Source organism: Telopea speciosissima, chromosome 6, assembly GCF_018873765.1.
Source record: "Telopea speciosissima isolate NSW1024214 ecotype Mountain lineage chromosome 6, Tspe_v1, whole genome shotgun sequence".
In the NCBI taxonomy this organism is placed as follows: Eukaryota; Viridiplantae; Streptophyta; class Magnoliopsida; order Proteales; family Proteaceae; genus Telopea; species Telopea speciosissima.
In genome coordinates this window covers 57,496,745-57,516,950 of record NC_057921.1, presented here as the reverse complement: position 1 = coordinate 57,516,950, position 20,206 = coordinate 57,496,745, and the positions used below count along the sequence as shown (strand labels likewise).

The window sequence follows — 20,206 nt, the reverse complement described above, 5'->3', positions numbered from 1 at the left end:
TCTGTTTTTTAGGGTAGTGTTTGTGAATTAATCCTTAGTTTGGATGATCCAGTCAATGAGATATAAGATCGGGTCAATTTTCATTCTTTGGTTTTGGATACCGTATATCCATACCTCGCGTTTATCATAATTTATATCGATTTTATGTATTGTGCTTTCATTTGTTTGGCATTGAATGCGTATGAATGAATAGCCTTTCTTTCTATCAAAATAATAATAATAATAATTATTCAATGCCCTGGTTGTTCAATCAGTCACCCAAGGTGAAGAGAAAAAAGATTTTTTGTGCCGCCAAAGTTGGGTACGCTAACATCTCTATATCTATCTCTCTCCCCTTCATGTAAAATGACCTCATTTTGGTACACCTTGTTGATATGCTCTCATATGCTGTTTGCTTAGACAACCCTCACTCTTACACAAATTAATGTTTTTATTCGAGGTGGAGTGTTATTTTATAAGTACAAGGAAATGTCTTGTAGACCATAAGATGAGTGATCTAGAAGAGTTCGATTGGGTCTCATGGAATAAAAGGTTCCTTAAAAAAAGCTTAGAAGTAAGAAATACCATGTGATGCAATGCAAGGGGGGGGATTGCTTAGATGGCAGAACTCTGATCCATCCTAGCATTGGTCGGGTGAAGGATATAAATAACTCAGCTTTCCATCAAATGTATAGATCCACAATTTTACATTTATGTTTTGTTTGTGGAAGTCGATAAGTTTCCAATGCACGCAAGGCACACAAGAATTCTTGGCATTAAGAAACCCGTAAAATAGAAGATACAAAAATTAAAAAAATGAATATATTATTAGTGTCACAAAGGTCTGTTGTTTTTCCAAATGGTATAAAACATCTATTTTATGATGTGATCAGATGATATGTCAATTACGATTGTTGGATAGAGATGACATTGTCTAGGTTAGCCGTATATCAAATTTCCATTTAATAATCATTTATGTCTAATAGTAACTAAACGATTTCTATTTTTGACCCATAAATTATTATCATAATTATTTCTCGTAAATAAATAAAAAATAGAAATAGAAATCAATAGCAAAGAAAGCCCAAATTGAATTTTAATGGTGCATTTCTGAAAACCATATGTAAGCAAGCGATTGTTCACTTTGTGCTACTCTTCAAAGCTAAAATGACCAATGATGGTTATTTGTTTACGGCTTATCTTTGTTTGTTGGTATACAGACGACAATTTCTTTTGCCTGTGAAGTGTGAACCATGCAGGCTTTCCCAAGTTTGGGCCGATTTTTCTGAGCCCTAAAAGCTTAAGTTAGATGGGCTAACTTTGACTAGGACTGTGTTTGGTATGTATTCTTGGAACACGTTCTTGGATGATAAAAACAACTATTTTTATCTTTCGAGAATGCAAAATTGATCTAGAATGCATACCAAATACAGTTCTAATTTCAGGCCAAGCACCAAGGCCCTGGCCTAGAACTCCATACAACAATGATAGTTCACAGAGAAAAGCATATTCCCATATATTATCATAGGAAGGATTCTGAAAATAATATTGAATACACTAGCACCTTTTCTCTCTCAAATGAAATGACCTCTCTGCCCCTTATTTATGAAACCATTCTGTCGCCCCCCCTTATTGGTGTGCTCCCTTATGCCGCTTTATCAGAAAACCCTCTCCCATTATTCAATAGGAGACCATAAAATTTCTTATCATTCATAACTTCTTCAGTAGTCACGAAACGGCCAAGCTCTATTGAAAGCTGGCCTGCAACTCCCATGGCAACTGAGAGCAATCCATCTTCCAAACCTACTGCAGGTTCTCGGACGCCTTGATCTCTAACGGCAGACAGGAAGTTGACATGTTCCAAATAACTTGAGCCATGATGCAATCCCTCATATCTGATAAACAAATGAACAGTCAAGTCTAACATTATTTGGAGCTATAAAATTATGTTTAGGGGCAGTTTTCCTTGTGTTCTCATAGACTTTGAATAAGTTCCTACCTCTAGTGAACTATAAAAAACATAAGTAAGCAAAAGAAAAGGCATGAAACATGAAAAAAAGTTATTACTACCCACTTTATCCGTTTATCCTCAGCTTTTATAGTTTGGACTCCAATTCTTCCTTCTGTTCGAGTGCCCACACGCACGACATTCTCAGGGACAAATGCCTCACCCTGTTATTAAGTGATAAGCAGAGTCACAATGCAAGCAAGATGGAATTGAGCAAAATGGGAAAATATTTAGAAAATAGAAAAAAAAAAGAGAAGAGGATGTAAGAGAGAGTGATACCTTCCCAATATCACCAACAACAGATATTTCTTGCTCATTTTTACTCCCTTCAGCAAACATGCAAAGATCAAGCATGCCTCGAGAACCATTATCAAATTCTATGATAACAAATGCATTATCAATGATGTCGGGTACCTGCTTCCATTATTGAAGTGGTAAGGAAAGGGAGAGGACTAATCGATGAAACAAAAACAAGATCACACTCAAGTTTCAGCTCATAAGAGATGAAGTGCAGCCAAGTATTCATTTGAAATTGTCAATACAAAGAAATCAGCAATTAAGCAACCAACAGGCAGTGTTGCTGAGTACTGGTACTGCAGCAATTAAGTCTTTGATTCAGATGACACAACAACAACAACAAAAGAAAGAAAAAGAATCCACAAAATCATGGAGGCTCAGCATAATTAGCAGACACAAATTTCCCAATGCCTAGATGCTTAAGCTTTTAGAATCCCCAAACAAGAACCTAATTTGGATTATTGTTAATGCTCAACAAATGCCTCCTGATTGGAGTTGCACTTTCATAACAAGAGTATCTTCTGATTACTAAGAAAAACAGGGGAAAGATAAGGCTAATTCAGAACTTGGGGTTAGAAAACCATCTGATAAATTGGAGTGGAAGCTCAAAGCCAATGTTATTTAAGAAATGGTAACCAGAAGCTTATTATGGTGATTATTGATATGACATCCATCCACCACAGAGGAAATTGGACTTCAGCTGTTGACATTAGATTATACTGACAATATCCAATTTGAACTCTGCTATTCAGCTGTTGACTTGCTAGATTAGACTCACAATAACAAATAAGTTTTGAATTAGATTACCTGAGAACTACTGTGGCTGTTCAGACCTGCATTAATTCCAGTTTTGGCCAAGTTTTTCACTGAAAACAAGATTTTAATTCTGTGGTATGAAGTCTGTAATATCAGTTCATTCACATGATAGAAACAAATGAACATCTACATGAGTACTCTCAATCTACTATTAGACTGAAATTTCCTGTTATAGTGCTCTTATCCAATTTTATTACCAGGGTTCTGTATCTCTGATTGATTGAAAACAATAAAAAAATGACAACATTCACAATGCAAGGAAAGTTTCTGCAGTTTCATTTTCATTTGGGGAGACCAACTATAGATGAGATGAGCAAACATCTTTTCAGAACATGTTAGCTATCAATATCTGCAAGAAAATTCTAAATTTTGTGGCTCCTATAGAGTTTCTTATAATCGAGTAATCTTTTTCCATAAACAATTACCTTTCCATCATAAATTTCATCCTTGTGATTAACATCTATGGCTCCAGAAGCCATCACCCGAACTGGGTTTGCACCTACAAACAGCCTCATTAGATCAAAGAAGTGACAGCACTTCTCCACAAGAGTCCCTCCACTGTTCGAATTGAACCGGTTCCAATTGTTCACCTATTATGAACATGGGAGCAATAAGAACAATACAAATGAAACAGTAAATGCTCAACAGAGGCATTTATAAACAAGAATAGCTGTTTTAACCTTAACCAAGAAAGGAAACCGATGCTCGCGAATTGCCACCATTTTCACTTCTCCAACTGCTCCACCCTTAACTAACTCTATCAGCTTTGCAACAGGAGGCATGTACCTGTACTCCAAGCCTACTTGAACCAGTATCTCTGGCCTCATTCTAGCAGCATCTATGACCTAGGAAGACAAACCCCATCTATCAAATGATAGTATCAAGCCAGACAAGGGCTTCCTAAGAAATAAAATGATATCAAAATTCCTATTTCATTAACTGAAAAGGTTCATTTAAAAGTGATTTCCTTATAAGATGCATAAGATTTCAAATTTCCAATAATACAGAAATTAAAACAGATTAGAATAGAGATTGAAAAGATTAAGAAAATTCTATGATAGTTGACCTTCTTGCAGTCCTTGACGGTAGTACACAGGGGCTTCTCCACAAGAACATGGTGGGGTTTTGGATGGTTGATGATATCCATGAGGATCTGATAGTGGGTCATGTTTGGAGTTGAGACAATTACTACATCACAGAGCCCACTGTCCAGTAGTTCCTGGTGTCCTGAGAACACCTATATAATAACCATTCAAATGTTTGATTGAAAATCTGAAAAGGGAAGTTACTGAAAATGGATGAATCTGTAAGGGTTTAAGGTTAATGATACCTTGGGTGACCAGTTGAAGGATTGGGCCAAGTTGAGGGCAAGTTGCTGAGAGGGAAGGTGAGGGTCAGCAATACAGACGACGGAGACACCTTGAGATTGGAGATGGGCCAAGTTCAAAAGATGTTCCCTTCCCATCATTCCAACCCCTATGATTCCATATTTCACTTTTTCTCTCATGGCTCCTCTCTCTCTCTCTCTCTCTCTCTCTCTCTCTCTCTGTGCCTCTGACTTCGCCGGCTCTGTACTGAGAGTATTGGAATCGGTGAATAAAAGATGATCAACGAAGAGAGTAGAGAGACAAGGCCAATCACCATCAGCGTGATTGCATTATGAATCGGGACGATATAATGGTATTGTACTTAAAGAGGGTAATGAGGTCATTTCATGCGAGTGGAGACCGAATTTGACAGGTAGACAAATGCGTATCCTGTGATGGTGAAGAGAGAATCTCTTCAACAATGGGATCCGGTAAAATCCAGTCACCACTCGCCACTCATCACTGTCTCCGCACCTATAAAATGCTTCAAATTGTAAGTTGGCGCTCATTTGCAAGACTCGTAGTTTAGCGGAAAGCTCGGTTCTCTCGTTTCTGATTACTGCAAAGAAGAATGGAAGACGAAGGTGGCGAAAGGTCGAGCATCGTGATCGGCTTGATTGAGAACAGAGCGAAGGAGGCATTGTCTTCTATTCCTACTTCTTGCTGTTTCCTTTTTAATGTTAAAATGATGGAATTGCAGTTTGTTTAATCTTCTATTGGTTGTGATGCTCAATAATGGAGGTCTCTGTAAGTTCTAGGTTTGGAATTTGTTGTTCTATCTCCAAATAATCGATTTGAAGATCACTTTATTGAAAGTTGGAAGTGATGATAGTCACCGTTTTAATTCTCAAGCTTCCTGCTCATCCGTTGTTAGTTTCAGACGAGCAAGCATCAGTTGGAAGATCTTATTGAAATTAAAAGTGATGTCTACTACTTAAGTTCGCCACTGGAATAAGAATCAAAGTTTCCTGTTGACTCCTCGGATCTTTTGCTAGAGGTTTTCTTTAGCATATGCAATTTGATTTGCATGATCACAGATCCCGATGAACTACAAGAAACTGTATCTAACTTGAGAAGATGAAGTTGTGTTGATATCCAGAAACCAAAATCCACAATCGGTCTCTTAAAAGTGTTTTACCATCAAAAGTACAACAGAATAACTAGATCTGAACATGAGCGTTTCTGTGATGCCATAGAGTTGAGTCTTAGAGCAGATATCGGTTTCGGATGTTGAATTCTTATAAATATAATGGTCAAGCTTGTTCTGGGTCTGTTTGGCTTTAGTTGTCTTTTAAAATAGATTTTAATTCTTACAGCTCCCAATAAGTTTTCTTGCTCAATTTTTGCAAAGGTGAGGTGACCTTCTAGGGATCTGATGCTGGAGAATGAATAATGTTAATGCATCATTGCTGGTAACTTCATCAGCTGCTTTTGAAAACCTAATATTCTTTAAATTCTGAGCTCATAAAGTAGTATCAATTCAATTCAAACCAAAAATAGCTTTCTCAAACTAAAGTAGTATCAATTGAATCTCCAGTAATTCACTTTTACATATCTACTAATACATATATTTTTGGTTAGATACATATCTGCTAATATATAACTTCGAAAATAAGAATGCTTGATGTATTGAGTTTTATCGTTGATGACTTTTTAAATGGACTTTCCCTTATATTTATTCACAACAACTTCTATGAATAAAGTGCTTTTAAACCTCCATAGTTTCATCATAATTTCTTATCCTTTTTATTTGTCCAGTTTGATAGGAGACTCGATTTGATGGACACACCAGATTAGTGGTTAAATGAGGCACATATTGTTTATTACTAAAGTGATTGAAGTTTATTAATACTATATTTACAGGCCATAAGTTATATTAGGAACTGCTTTATATTCTCAGGTTTATTGTGCAGAACTCTCAACCAATTTACCTATTTGTTTTAGTGCTAAAGAGTTATTGAAATGAAGAATAAATTTTTTTTCCCCACAAATCATGATTTTCCTTCTGGAATTGCAAACATGTAAGTCCTTGAGTACCGTCATGATCAATGTGGAGGAGGAAATTCTGATAAATATCACTTACAGAGTGATGAAGTTATTTCAGAGGACTGATCCTGACTTCATGGTGGAGAGTTTTGGGAAACATGAGATATGGTTACACAGTCAAGATAGTTCTACATTGACATCTAACTTCATGTGGTCAGCTGAATCCTAATAGATAGTTTTGTTTCATCTTTTCAGTTTTAATTACTAGTTAGTTAAATAGTTTGTAAAATAGTACTTTTCTGTTCAATAATATATCAAGAATTCCTTAGAGCTAATGTGGAATAAATTGTTCCACCTGCAGTTTTTGGTTTTGATGCCTTTAAGGTCCACAATGCCAATTGATAGGATCAATCTTCTGCACAGGTTGGAGTTGCTGCATTTGACATGAGATCAGCTTCACTGCATCTCTCTCAATACATTGAAACTAGCAGTTCGTATCAAAATACAAAGACATTGTTGCATTTCTATGATCCGATGGTAATCATTGTCCCTCCGAATAAGATGGCGCCTGATGGTATGGTTGGAGTCTCAGAGTTGGTGGATAGATTTTATTCATCAGCCAAGAAGGTAACGGTCTATGGGTTTTGCAGGTGTCTGCATGTGCAGGAATTTGTGTGCTCAATGCCATGTCTAATACCTTGCACCGCATTTTCCAGGTTGTAATGGCCCGTGGTTGCTTTGATGACACCAAGGTCTGGTACATTTTTATTATTCTTTTATGCTTTCGCATGATTTTGGATGTCCTCATATATATTTATCTTGTAATTTTGCTATTTGTGGTTTTGATCAAACTTTTATAGGGAGTTGTACTGGTTAAAAGTCTGGCAGCCAAGGATCCATCTGCGCTTGGTCTAGACACTTATTACAAGCAATATTATCTATGTTTGGCTGCTTCTGCAGCTACTATCAAATGGTAGTATGCTACTGTGCTATCTCATAACTTGAACTTTATTGTTTTACATCTTTGGAGGAGTGATGCTCTTTGTAAATTACCCATGTAATGTTTGATAAGACTTCTTTCCATTTCTGCTTCCATGTGTGGTCACCCAGGTATTGATTACTACCAAGAAAATGAATTCAACCCTTTCTGATTAGTAATTATGGGTGCATCACAAACTGTAATTTCAGGTCATGCAAGAATCATGGGCAGATTGAAATTACCTTGCATTGCAATCTAATTGATTGATTTTCTTTGAGGCCCTGCAGAAAATATATTCTCTGTGAAATTTTGTGAGATATTCCATACATTAATAAAATTTAGAACAAAATATTTGCGCAGAGCTAGGGTGGTCTAATTATTGGTGCAGTCAGGAATCCCTTCAAAGTCTTAACAATCTCTAACCTTCTGTCTTACCAATTTTCTTCAAAGGATTCCTTAATTATTTGGTTATAGATGGTAAGTAGGAAAGGTTTTACCTATCTTTCCCCCTTAAAATTCTGGTGAACCAATCTAATGTTTTCAGTCTTTAATTCATGTTACCTCTTTCATCGTTCCCTCCCATTTCACCAGTAAGTCCTTCATTAATCAAATGGTCAACATCTCTTAGAATTTCCTGTGAGGTCTGAGTTCCTTTGTATACTTCTTTTTGATTTGGTGACTAGATTGTGTAATTGATCATTTTGTTAACACAAATTTTAACTGCATACCGCGCAGGACAGAAGCAGAGAAAGGGGTAATTGTTACGAACCACTCATTGTTGGTATGATTTTGTTCTTGATGCATTGAGCATTTCCCTTGATTAGTAGATGCTCTACTACGTAACCCTGTTGGCCCATATTACGTGGATCTGGTGTGAGTGTGAACGTTCTATATGGGTTTTGTTTCAATTTTTGTACTTGCTTCACCCCAAATCTATGGTTAGAGGGGTGAAACTACATATTAAATATGTTAAGGTTCTTTCACTTTGGACAATGTTTAAACAGTAACTCCCTTCCCTAGTAGGTTTACATTGATACCATCTCTGAAAATAAGTAGATTGAATACATTTTTCTGGAGCTTTTATGGTTTTCCATTCTGTATATTTCTAATGGAACATTTCAAATTTTTGTTTTTTATATTTCTTCCACAAATATTATGATATGCATTTGCCTTTTTCTTAAGCTTTCTTTCCCTTTTTGATTGGTAGAGATTCTAACCTTTAATCTAGTTTATGCTTCACTGACTTTTCCAGGTCACCTTTAATGGCTCATTTGACCATATGAATATCGACTCTACTAGGTATCCTTTTTGAAAAATAACCCCCTCTTTTCAGTTGCTGGTTATGTTTGATTCATCCAGAAAGTAGGGTTGAAATGCAGTTTTGCTCCAATGTCTATATTCAAATGATATTACATTGGAAGGAGTATAAATGCACAGCAATACAGCATTATGCTTTATATTAATTACAATTTGAATTCTCTGAATGGATCTTATAGTTGAAATATGCGTAACAGTGTACAGAACTTGGAAATCATTGAGCCACTACATTCAACCCTTTGGGGAACAAGCAACAAAAAAAGAAGTCTATTTCACATGCTTAAGACGACGAGAACTATTGGAGGGTATGTTGATTAGCTATCTCATGATGTTTAGTGGTTCTGTTTCCCTCTTCTTAGCCTTTCTTTTTCAATTGAAAAGTTTCTTGCTTTAACTTATAGCCACTAAATTATGTTTAGAAATAGGAACTATAATTTAAGAAATTGTGTTGATGCCACCATCAATCCAATTTAATTTTCTGGTTGTTGGCTTTCGAAGACATATATTGAGTAGCAGAATCGGTGTTTTTACATCTTCATTTCTAAAGGATCCAGAAAAACCATGTCATCAGCAAATGTTATGATGGGTAATTTTCTTCTTACCGTTGTTGTACTCCTGTCAGGAGTGAATGGTATAATATTCCCTTTAACAGAGAAATAAAAGGCATCTTAAGAAAGAGATGCCCATAAACATTTATTTGTATTGGTTTGGAGGGTTGTAGGAACAATATCTTTTCTATAAAGATTCGACTGAAAAAGGGCGTACCCAAGGTTCGAGAACTCGCGAGATCTCGCCGAGATCTCGCCGAGTTTCTCGGTTTTGGGCAAACCGAGTCGAGTTCCTAGTCGGTACAAAAAACTACAATTTCTCGACCGAGATCTCGAAGGTGAAAATCATGGTTTTTTTAGTACAAAAAACCAATATCTCGCAGAGATCTCGGCGAGATCTCGAGATCTCGGTTGGGCCCAAAGATGCTAGTTAGTTGTATTTAGCCCAATTTTCACCCAAAACCATTTCCAACATAAGAGAGAGCAGAAAGAAGTTCTTAGGCTCTAAACCAAGGGGAAAACCTCTCCTTCAAATTTCTTCTTCTTTCTTTCGATTGTTGGATGGAATGCACTGTTTGGAGTTAGATTGAAGTGCCAAAGTGAAGATTCAAGTGCCAATTTGGAGCATCATCACCTATTTGCAAGATTTCAAAGGTGTTTTCTATTTCTTCCCAAATCTATTTTTTCCAAAAAAATTTTGTAATCCTTGTTAGATTCATGTGGTTTTAATATATGTTGAATATCTTTGCCCGATCTATCACTTCATGGAGTCGGATTTTTTTCAGTTAATAAATTATTTATTATAATTTCTGGAAAAATAAATGATTTATTTGAAAAAGAAAATGAAAAAATAGGATGAATAGTGATTGTTTGAAAATGATTTTGATATATGTTAAACTACTTGGGATGCTCTACAGCCCCATGGATTAATTTTTATTTTCACCCATTAAAAAATTATTTTATTTTTCAGATTTAATAAATATATTATAAAAATTAAAAAAATATATATAATATTAAGGAAAAATACTTATTGCTTATGGAAAATTATGTACAACATATGTACATAATATTCAACTTCAAATGGTGTCAAATTCATCATTACATTATATTTTTCTTATACTTTAAGGTATAAATAGTTTTAAAAAATTCAAAATATTATTTTTAATTAACAAATAAATACTTGGGTTAGGGATAAATAAGATATAGTTATTTCATAGTTCTAGTAGCTTGACATTACGTTTAAGAGTTATGAATAGCATACTTTAAGTCTTGAATACCTTACTTTAAGTGATCCATGGTTATTAATACATGCTTTTTATGTAAAGGTCAAACATAAGATATTTTGTATTCAATGTCCGATATAGCATGGCAACATGGAGTTCCCATGTCCGCAGACAAAAAGAAGTCCAAATGCAATTATTGTGGGAAGTTGCTATCCTGGAGGAGCCACCAGGTTAAAGCAACACTTATGCTGCAGAGCAAGGATGTTTCATCATGCCCAAATGTTCCTATCCAAGTGAAAGTGGCAATGACACAACATTTGAAAGGAGGAAGATTAAAAAAATCTGAGAGGGAAAGAATGCAACAAGAGTTTAATGAGGCAATACTAGAGAGGGCTGGTGCAGAGGTTTGTGGCGAAGATGATACTCGACATTGGGCCTCCACCGGAGTTTCAATCAAAGGCTGAATGGAGAATTTACCAATGAGACTTTGGTGAGAGTAGACAAAGATTTCATTTTGATAATATAAGAGCATATGAGCAAGCAAGAGGAGCTGGTGGATCTGCTCAGTCACAGTGCAAGAAGATGAGAGGAGAAGAAGCACTGGGACAAGAAATATACCACGACCCCAAACTCGACCACGAGTACAAGGTCCAGAACCCATTTTTGAGCAGGATCCCACCACTTTTAGGCAACAAGATGCCTACCACCAACCATCCCACAAGTATTTGGTGGTAACAAGAGAAAGCACGAAAAGCCTTCAAGAAATTCATGCTTTACCATGGCATTCCAGCCAATGTAGCACAAGGAACATACTATGATGCATTCCTCGATGCGCAGGAGGAGGGTGTGCAGATGGAAGGACCTTCACCATTTGAATTATACAATGTGTATTTGCCTCGTGGAGGTAGAGGAGCTAAAAGAATACATTGATGGTTCAAGCCAATGTGGGAGACATATGGGGTTACTCTTATGGTGATGGTTGGACTGGACCTACTAGGCTGTCCATCATAAATTTCATGGTGAGTTCAATGGAAAGACTATATTCTTGAAGTCTATCGATGCATCAAAGCATATAAAGGATGCATCATACTTGTATAAGGAGTCAAGCAAGTGGTGGATGAGGTAGGACAAGGAACGTTATCCAAATTGTGACGGATAACGGTTCCAACTATAAAAAGGCTGGAGAGAAGTTGATGAATAAGAAGAGTAAGAGGATCCGGCTCTTTTGGACCCCATGTGCAGCCCATTCTATTGATTTAATGTTGAAGGACATGGGAAAAAGACTTTGGTGGCGGGTGGGTAAATAGGGCAAGACAAGTGACAACTTTTGTGTACAACCATTCTTATGCTTTAGCCTTGATGAGGGAGAAATGCAATGGAGATTTAGTGAGGCCTGGTGTCACTCGATTTGCCACCAATTACATTGCATTGAAGAGCTTTCGAGTAAGACGATAGGTCTAAGGTGTATGTTCTGCAAGTCATGAATGGTTTGGTTGGCAAGGTTCTAAGTCGAAGAAGCAAAGGTAAGCACAACATCCATTGCAAATGATGGATTTTGGAAGGACTTGGGAAAGTGGTTGGCATATTAGAGCCAAGGTGGCAAGATCGAGGATGGTTGATACAGAGAAGAAGCCTACTTTAGGCCACATTTATGCTGCCATCCAAAAATGAAGGAAATGGTTAGAGCTGCTATACCTCGGGTCAAAGTCCTACACTAACATCATGATGAGCGGTGGAGAAGCACTTGAGTCATCCATCGATAAGGTGAGTGAGTTCAACATACTTTATACTTTAAATGTTATAACTTTTTACATTTACATATTCAAAACCCTAAAGGCATTAAAGCGATTAAGTCACTAACAAATCATATTTGTGGTGTTTACTTTACCAAAGATACTATTTGAATCCAAAGTATCACTACTCCCATGATCTCGGGCTAGACATAGAATTGTTAGAGGCGTCAAGTCGTTACTCGGGTCGAGCCCCATCCAAAGACACAAGCGCTTGTAACGATGAGGCGAGAGTATGGGACTTTTGCACTTTGGTTTTATGAATGTAATTACTAAATAGGAAATACTAATGCCTCATATTGAAAATAGATCAAATACTTCAGAGAGGCCTCGTGAAGTTTCGTCGACTAGGCATGCTGAGGGTAGACAAAAGTCGACCTGGTAGGTGGCATGATATTACATTTATGAATTATAATTTATCTCTTTATAATGTACATATTCTTACTATTCTATATTTGTAATGTAGCCGACTCGGTGGGTGCTTTATGGTACAAGTTCACCCAACCCGAGGAAGGTAGCGGTGAGAGTGCTCTCACAAACTTGTTTATCCTCCGGATGTGAGCGCAATCGGAGTACATTCTCATTGATACATTCAAAGAGGCGGAATAGGTTGGGTAGCGAACGACCTGGAGCAGCTTGTGTATGTGCACTACAATATGAGATTAAGGATGAGGCACATACGTGAAGGAATTGAGGCCAATGATAAAGAACCCATTGAACTCGTCCAACATTTTTCAAGAGGACTCGATGACGATGAGGATCCCCTATTCCAAAGGGTGAGGGATCGTGGTATACCGATATGGATCAATGCGGGGTAGGCCCGACCCCACCATCGCGTCTCTAACCGCACCGATGTTGATGAATATATGTCGACGCAAGAGGGGGCGTGCACATGCGAGTCACCGAAATCTTTTGAGCCTGTGGTAGGAAGTCCTGCGATGATGATGATGGTGGTGGTGATGACACCGGTGATGCTAGTGATGGTGATGGTGATGGTGATGGTGATGGTGATGGTGATGGTGGTGAAGCCGCTGCAGCTAGTGGCATGCGGAGGGCGGTTATTATGATGATCGCGCGAGGGGATGCGCGAGCAAGATCGAGCAAGAAGTTGGAACGCAGAGGACCCCGTAGCGTTTCACCGGTGAGTCTCGCTTACGCATGCCACTCAAGATCAAGACCATGGTGGCTACCCTAAAACATACAACAAAAGAAGGGTCGCAAACACTCACATCACCATATGCTCGGGAGGAGGACAACAAAGAGATGAACACCATGCTTACAAGTTTCGGAAGCATGAGTATAGATACTACTAGTGAGCATCGCCATGGCAATCATCTCAAAGATCATCATGGCTATGACTATGGCCAGCAGAGCACCGGTTCGATTATAGTGCCTATGGTCGATGGCAAAGAATGAGTATGACAATCAAAGCTCTAGGTCGTGTTGGGCATACATTCCTAGTCCCAAACCAGTCATACATGCCTCAAGCTCAATATGACAGAGCAGGTGGATCTTACACCTCATACCAACACCTCCCATGTACCCTAAGATAGGGAGATTGGTATATGTTGATCGAAGACTTATATGGAAGTCGTGTCACACTATTTGCAACACTATAGCAATTCCATGACATGGGAATTATATGTGGATCGATATAGGGATGAATTTCTTGTTCAATCTCATTTTATGTAACAAATTAAGTGAACATTGATGTAATGTACATTTTATTTGAATGTTTTGATTGATGTGTGCTAATTAGAATGTTTTGATTGCTAATTTGCTATGTTTTACTAAATTATATATAGATTATGTTGTTTTAGACTTTTAGTACGACTCGTCGCCTACCAACCTATGGTCCAAAGTGAAACTCATATTTGGACTTGTTTTTTGCAAATCTGGGCATGCCATTGTGTTTAAATGGCCTGAAATAGGCTGGATACCAAGTTTCAGACCCAAAATATGTGTACAACCCACCGAGTTGGGGGTCCGAGTCCAAAAAAAAAATTGCACCAACTCGCCGAGATCTCGCGAGATCTCGGCTCGACTCGGTTTCTGGCCTAGCCGAGATGCCACCGAGACCCGAGTTCTCGAACCTTGGGCGTACCCAGTGGCCAGTGCACAAGGCTCCCGCCACTGCAAGGTCTGAGGAGGGTTATAATGTACGCAGCCTTACCCCTGCTTTCGTATAGAGGCTGTTTCCAGATGGACTGTAAAGATTTGATTGGAGTACTTAATAATTCATATGGTTCGAGATGGACTGGAATGATGAAACATGATTCTTGTATCTAATCAAAATATTTGGGATAAGGCTCAGCTAGGTTGTGTTAGGCACCACCAAATTCATGGATGTTAGGATAAAAAGTGATGTAGATAAGTTCTACTCCAAGCAGTACCATCTCAAAAGGGAGGAACCTGACCTGCGGTTCCTTGAATGAACTTATTCTGGTTCAACTGAACCAAGTTCAGTTGGTTTAGGCCAGACCAACCAGGTCTGGGTGTTTTCTGATTCACCCAAAACCAGTTCTAATTAATCCAGTTCATGTCTTAGTCAAAGAAGGGTCAAAAGTAATTAATGCATGTGTGCCGAATTTGGGAAGCATATCTGGTTAGTTGCAACTACTATCTGAAGTCTTAGAAGATATTGTTTCAGTCAATAAGTTAGTTCGTTGATGGTTGTGTGAGTCCTTGAAATGTAAGTCAGTCCATTCATGTGTAAGTCCTTGAAAATGTGCAGCTCATTAAATAGTCAAAGAGTCTAGTAGAAAGTCCCAATGAGAGTGTAGAATGCTCCGAATCACTCTAAAAGGACTGCTTGTAAGAATTTTGAACAAAATAAAAAGTTGAATGAAATTTTTGGTTTTATGCCAATAGGTGTGAGATGCAATGGAGCCTAGTGAGAAGCTGGGTTGCTTGGTGAGATGCTAACCTAAGCCTTGGTGAGAATCCTTGATTATCCCTCTTATTGCTTTCTTACTGCTGCCTTTGTTTTTAAAATTAGTCAAATCTAGTTTTGTTCTCACCTCCTTGCGATCCTGTCTATTGAGGATTTTCATTCTATTACAAAGATTGATCCAGGATCCCATTATTTTGGTATTAAAGCCATGGCCGAAGGTAGTTCTAGTACTCCAAACTAGACCCCAGACTCCATGGCACAAGTAATTGACATATTGAATCAGTTGGCTGATTGTATGACCATGATGGAACAGTGTTTTGAGTCCATATCTCCATGGAGTGATGGACAACCAGTCCAATCGACAACCAATAACACCCATTGGTTCATGAACCAACCAGCATTTGGAAACATTTCTCTGCAAACCACTTTTGAGGAGAATGCATGATCATGCTTCCATCAAAGCACACCGCAGTACGCTATGACACTCACGAAGTGAAGAAAAAGCTAGGAGTACAAAGACAAATATAACCCTCGGATATTCTATGATTGGATGTGCTGTTTAGATGATTACTTTGATTGGTTGAGCTTTCTGAAGTTAGGAAGTTGAAGTTGGTCTGCTTCAAGCTCGTGGGACCAGCATGAGAGTAGTGGCGCGACTATGAGACAAAGTTGGACCGACAAGGAAGAGAGCCCATTACATGGAAGGAGATGCGTAAAGACCTATAGGGGAAAATCTTCTTCAGACCTTCCCAAGGCGTCTATATGACAAGCTCAACACTCATGTCAAGGCTCACTTTCGGTGGAAGAATACATGGACCTATTCAACATTCTTGTTTCTCGCACCAACTTGGACAAAGAGGATGACTAGCTTATTTCTAGTTTCAGCCCTAAGCTGAAACATGAAATACAAGACAAAATTGGGGTGACAAAATATACGGAACTTACAAGATTTGAGAAGGCCCTACAAGTTGCGGACCTATTAAAGATTTCTGGGGCCTCGATCTTGCCCTCTTGCGGTCTGCCTCCTCTGCGTAGGCTGGCTGATCGCTCCCCTCCCCCCTGTGCAGGCTGGTTGTCGGCCTTGTAGGCTTTTTTGTTTTTTTCCTTCTCCCCCTCTTGTATATTGATTCTTTGGTTCTCTCTTCCCTGCCCCCCTCTGGGGTTCGGTAATATAATTATTTACCAAAAAAAAAAAAAGATTTCTGTCTGAAGATTCATTCCTCAATTCAGATCATGGAGCAAGAACTTGGCGAGATCTCGCTAAAATCTCGGTTTTTTGAGATGGCGAGATGAGATTATGGGCGAGACACTTAGATTACAATATGTCGGTTCAATTCAATTGCTGGCCCATTATATATTATCCAGATCTCGACCGAGACCAGTCAAGATCTCGCTAATCTGATGGTGATGGGGGTAGTGATGGTGGTGGTGGTGATTAAGGGTGTTAAACCTAGTCCGAACCGTTAAGACCGACCTAAATCAACCAAAAAAACCCGAGACCGAACCGAACCGAACCGATCCTTATTGGATTGGTTTTGGACTGGGGTATGACGGGACCGGTTGAAAACCGGACCGACCGATAACAAACCGAAAACCGAACCGAATGAAACCGATAAGAAAACAATGAGCATAAGGTTATGAATCATTGAATTGATTTCAATTTTAGTGAGCAAATTTATGGTTGTAAGATAAATTGTTACAAATCAATGAGTATGAGGTTATGAAAATAGGGAAATTGATTTGTAACAATGCTTGTTCCATTAATCTCCTTTTTAAGTGTGGGGCTAATAAAATATTTTATGTAGTTGAAAAGAGAAAGAGAAGAAAATAGGCACAAACCGAACCCAACTTGTTTTAAAAAACCCGGTACCAAACCGATATCAACCCGTTATCATAAACCGAAACCGACACGAAACCAAACCGCACTGAAACCGAAACCGAAAAGTTCTTATTGGATTGGTCTCGGTTTCTCTAAAAGCTAGGGATGTCAATAATACCCGGTTGGCCCGAACCCGCCCAAACCCCCCCTGAGCCCGGCCCGGACCCGACCCTGATCTGTCAGCCCGAAGGGCGGGTTAGGGTTGAGTTTTAGCCTGACCCTGGCAGGGTTGGGTCGGGTTTGGGATAAGACCTCGGACTTAGCCCGGCCCGGCCCGACCTTGTTTTACTTATAGGTATATTTTTTTTTTGTGAATAAGTTATAGGTATATATTAATGTATATATTATCAAGGAAAAGATAGAAAACCCCTTAGAGATGACTAAACCCTAAGAATATATTTCTGTTTTTCACACTTCCTCCAAATCTCTTAAGGGAGAAAAGCCACCGCGGTGAGAAGCTCATCTTCTTCGGGAGTCCATGGCCCTCTTTTCAGGCTAATCTTACTACAGCACGGCGTCTTACTCGACGATGAAGATTCAGATGCCATCGTCGCCATTGCCGCCACCGCAGCCGCTGCTGTTGTTGATGCCGATCCTAGTGCCGGCTTTCTCATTTCTTTTTTCTTTTTCTTTGTTTCTTCTTTGGAAGGGGTTTTTTGTGCTGTGTATAGGCTCGGTAATGGGGTTATACAAGCTTAGGATGAATTTTGCAGAAAGCTTTCCTCAGTCTGTAAGGGACATGAACTATAACGGCCTTACGATTCCCAGCAACATCCATCTGAACTGCTGAATTTATGTAAAGATCATTCAAGTCACTTTTGAGATCCTAGTTGGAAGTCTCCAAATCGAAGAGTGCCTGGGCAGTATATACCTTATACGTGACGGAAAGTGTGAGAGGGTTAGAGAGAGAGAGACGGAGAAGATGGGAAGTGGGGAAGAGAAGTTAAGAAAGCAGAGAGAAATGGATAGATAGAACAGTAAGTGGTGGGACCCATTTTCCTTATGTTTCATTTTTTTCTAAATTTGGACAACAAATAAAAACTTTCTCCGGTTTGTTTAAGAAATGATCCAGTGCATTTTGATGCTCATGTGTAACCCTAATATATGGATTTATATTGATGTATTCTCAATCCAGGGTCAGGGTCAATCAGGGCCAACCCGACCCTATCAGGGTCGAGTCGGGTCGGGCCGGGTTAGGGAAAACCCTGGCAGGGTCGGGTCAGGGTTGAGGGTTTCTTGGCCCTGCCAGGGTTGGGTTAGGGTCAGGGTTTAGGTTAAGGCCTCTAGGGTCAGGGTCAGGGTTTAGACAGTCCCAGCCCAAAGCCACACTGAAACCAAAAAACCCGAAAAGAAACCGGACCGAACCGACCTATTGACACCCTTACTGGTGATGATGATGGTGATGGTGGTTATAATGATGATCGTCATGAGGGGATGCACGAGCAATACCAGTATGAGCTGGGGACAGAGGTGGGGCTTATGCGTTACACAAGTGAGAGTTAGTTTACTCATGCCACACGGGATCAGGACCATGGTGCCCCCACTACGTACCAAAGACGACAGAGTCGCAAACAGTAACAAGCTTAGGATGAGGACATGAGTATGAAGACCATGCTTGAAAGTTTCGGAAGCATGAGTATAGATACTACTAATGAGCGTCAGTCGTGGCATGCATCTCAGCCTCAGTATGACTATGAGTATGGCCATGAGAGCACCGGTTCCGAATACAGTGGCTATGGTCAGTTTGGGCAGCCACAGTCAGTATACTCTGCACATGAGTTTGACAGTCCAACACTGGGCCAGGTTTTGTAGATGGCATATTCATAGTCCCAACCCAGCCATACATGCCGATGGTAGTTCAACAGCCTGGTGGCAGTAGCAATGGATCGATCTCATTGCAACCGCATCTTCTATACCCTAGGATAGGACACCTTTGGTTAGTTGATGACAACACTTATATGATTTCTGTGGAAGACTATGTGCGATACTTCAACAACACTATAACATGGGAATCCTATGTGGTACATGCAAAGGAATAATTGATTTGGCAATATGGGTTCGAGGGAACATAGATGTATATGTTAAGATTGATGTATTTTACACCTTTACATTTTTAATGCTTAATTTAAGTTGTTTCATATTAATTGTATGCTTTGATTGCTTTCTATTACTAAATTATATGTAGAATAGGGCCTATTAGTACATCGTAGCCTACCAAACTAGGGTCCAAAGTCAAACTCCTACTTGGACTTTGATTTTGGACAATCTGATAGTGCCATTGTGTTTAAACGGCCCAAAATAAGTTGTATACCAAGTTTCATGACCAAAGTTGGTAAAAAACCCACCGAAACCAACTACTGAGTTTAAAAAAAAAAATGCACCAACTAGTTGAGATCTCGGCCCAACTCAGTTTTCTGGTTGGGCGAAACTAATACCGAAACCAAGTTCTCGAACCATGATCCGGATAATAGGGCTAGACTTGCCAAACAACAAGAAGTTATACCCAACCCACAAGTAGGACTATTGGCCAAGTATTACATCGGTGTAGGGAGCTTGATAACTATAGAGCCATGGCTTGGATTGACCCCAAATTCTTGTTGGGAGTTTATGTAATGAGGGTAGTTCGGGTACATTGTTATTATCTTGTTAGTTAGCTTGTATTAAGCTTTTATGTTTTTTACCTTTTACTTAGGGAGTTGTACGTAATTTCCATTATCTTCTATTAGTGAATTAATATTGGGGAGAGTCATTACAATTTACAACGCGCTCCACAATTTTGTACTCATCTAACTCTTCTCTCCTTCTCTTTCTCCTCTCAATGTCTTCTTCCTCTGTGTTCCTACTTCTCTCTCACCTTGATCATTGCTCACTTCCAACTTGGTATCAGAGCCAAAAAGGTTTGAGAGTCGACTAGGAGATCCCTCTCATTCTTTGTGCCTCTCTTGGAACCCTAGAAATGTATAGGGGTCCAATAGGGGGCTCTACCATGTAAGAAGATACAATTAGAAGATATTATGGAGTTGTCTTATCACTTAGAAGATACTTTGGAAGAAGATTAGCAGCTGTGAAGATCAATTGGAAGAAAAAGAAAGGAGAATAGGGTTAACACCAGCAGTTTTTCTCC

At 39.0% G+C, this 20,206-nt stretch overlaps 2 protein-coding genes across 6 annotated transcripts in view; one reads left to right on the top strand and one right to left on the bottom strand.

Moving 5' to 3' along the window:
• Positions 1-370: 370 nt before the first annotated feature.
• On the bottom strand, positions 371-4,668 carry LOC122663874 (inositol 2-dehydrogenase/D-chiro-inositol 3-dehydrogenase). 2 transcript variants are annotated; one of them, XM_043859538.1, is made up of 9 exons: positions 4,651-4,668; positions 4,431-4,618; positions 4,167-4,337; positions 3,781-3,945; positions 3,526-3,690; positions 2,267-2,401; positions 2,054-2,151; positions 1,653-1,874; positions 371-405 (listed from the first exon to the last, which is right to left on the bottom strand). In XM_043859538.1, exons 2-9 carry the CDS (start codon positions 4,605-4,607, stop codon positions 396-398), a joined length of 1,143 nt encoding a protein of 380 aa, XP_043715473.1. In that variant the 5' UTR covers positions 4,608-4,618; positions 4,651-4,668; the 3' UTR covers positions 371-395. The 2 variants fall into 2 exon arrangements, with proteins under 2 accessions (XP_043715473.1, XP_043715472.1); XM_043859537.1 differs by lacking the exon at positions 371-405 and having other exon boundaries at positions 1,609-1,874.
• A 281-nt stretch (positions 4,669-4,949) lies between these two features.
• LOC122664458 (DNA mismatch repair protein MSH4) overlaps positions 4,950-20,206 on the top strand; it is a 43,181-nt gene continuing 27,924 nt past the window's right edge. For 3 of the 4 annotated variants that reach the window (XM_043860276.1, XM_043860277.1, XM_043860278.1), the window contains exons 1-7: positions 4,950-5,104; positions 6,877-7,080; positions 7,170-7,205; positions 7,314-7,426; positions 8,168-8,213; positions 8,685-8,731; positions 8,947-9,054. In XM_043860276.1, the coding sequence (XP_043716211.1) occupies positions 5,039-5,104; positions 6,877-7,080; positions 7,170-7,205; positions 7,314-7,426; positions 8,168-8,213; positions 8,685-8,731; positions 8,947-9,054 (620 nt within the window). In that variant the 5' untranslated portion in view covers positions 4,950-5,038. Of the gene's footprint in view, positions 5,105-6,876; positions 7,081-7,169; positions 7,206-7,313; positions 7,427-8,167; positions 8,214-8,684; positions 8,732-8,946; positions 9,055-20,206 lie in introns of those variants that run through there. The other variant, XM_043860279.1, reaches the window with a different exon arrangement.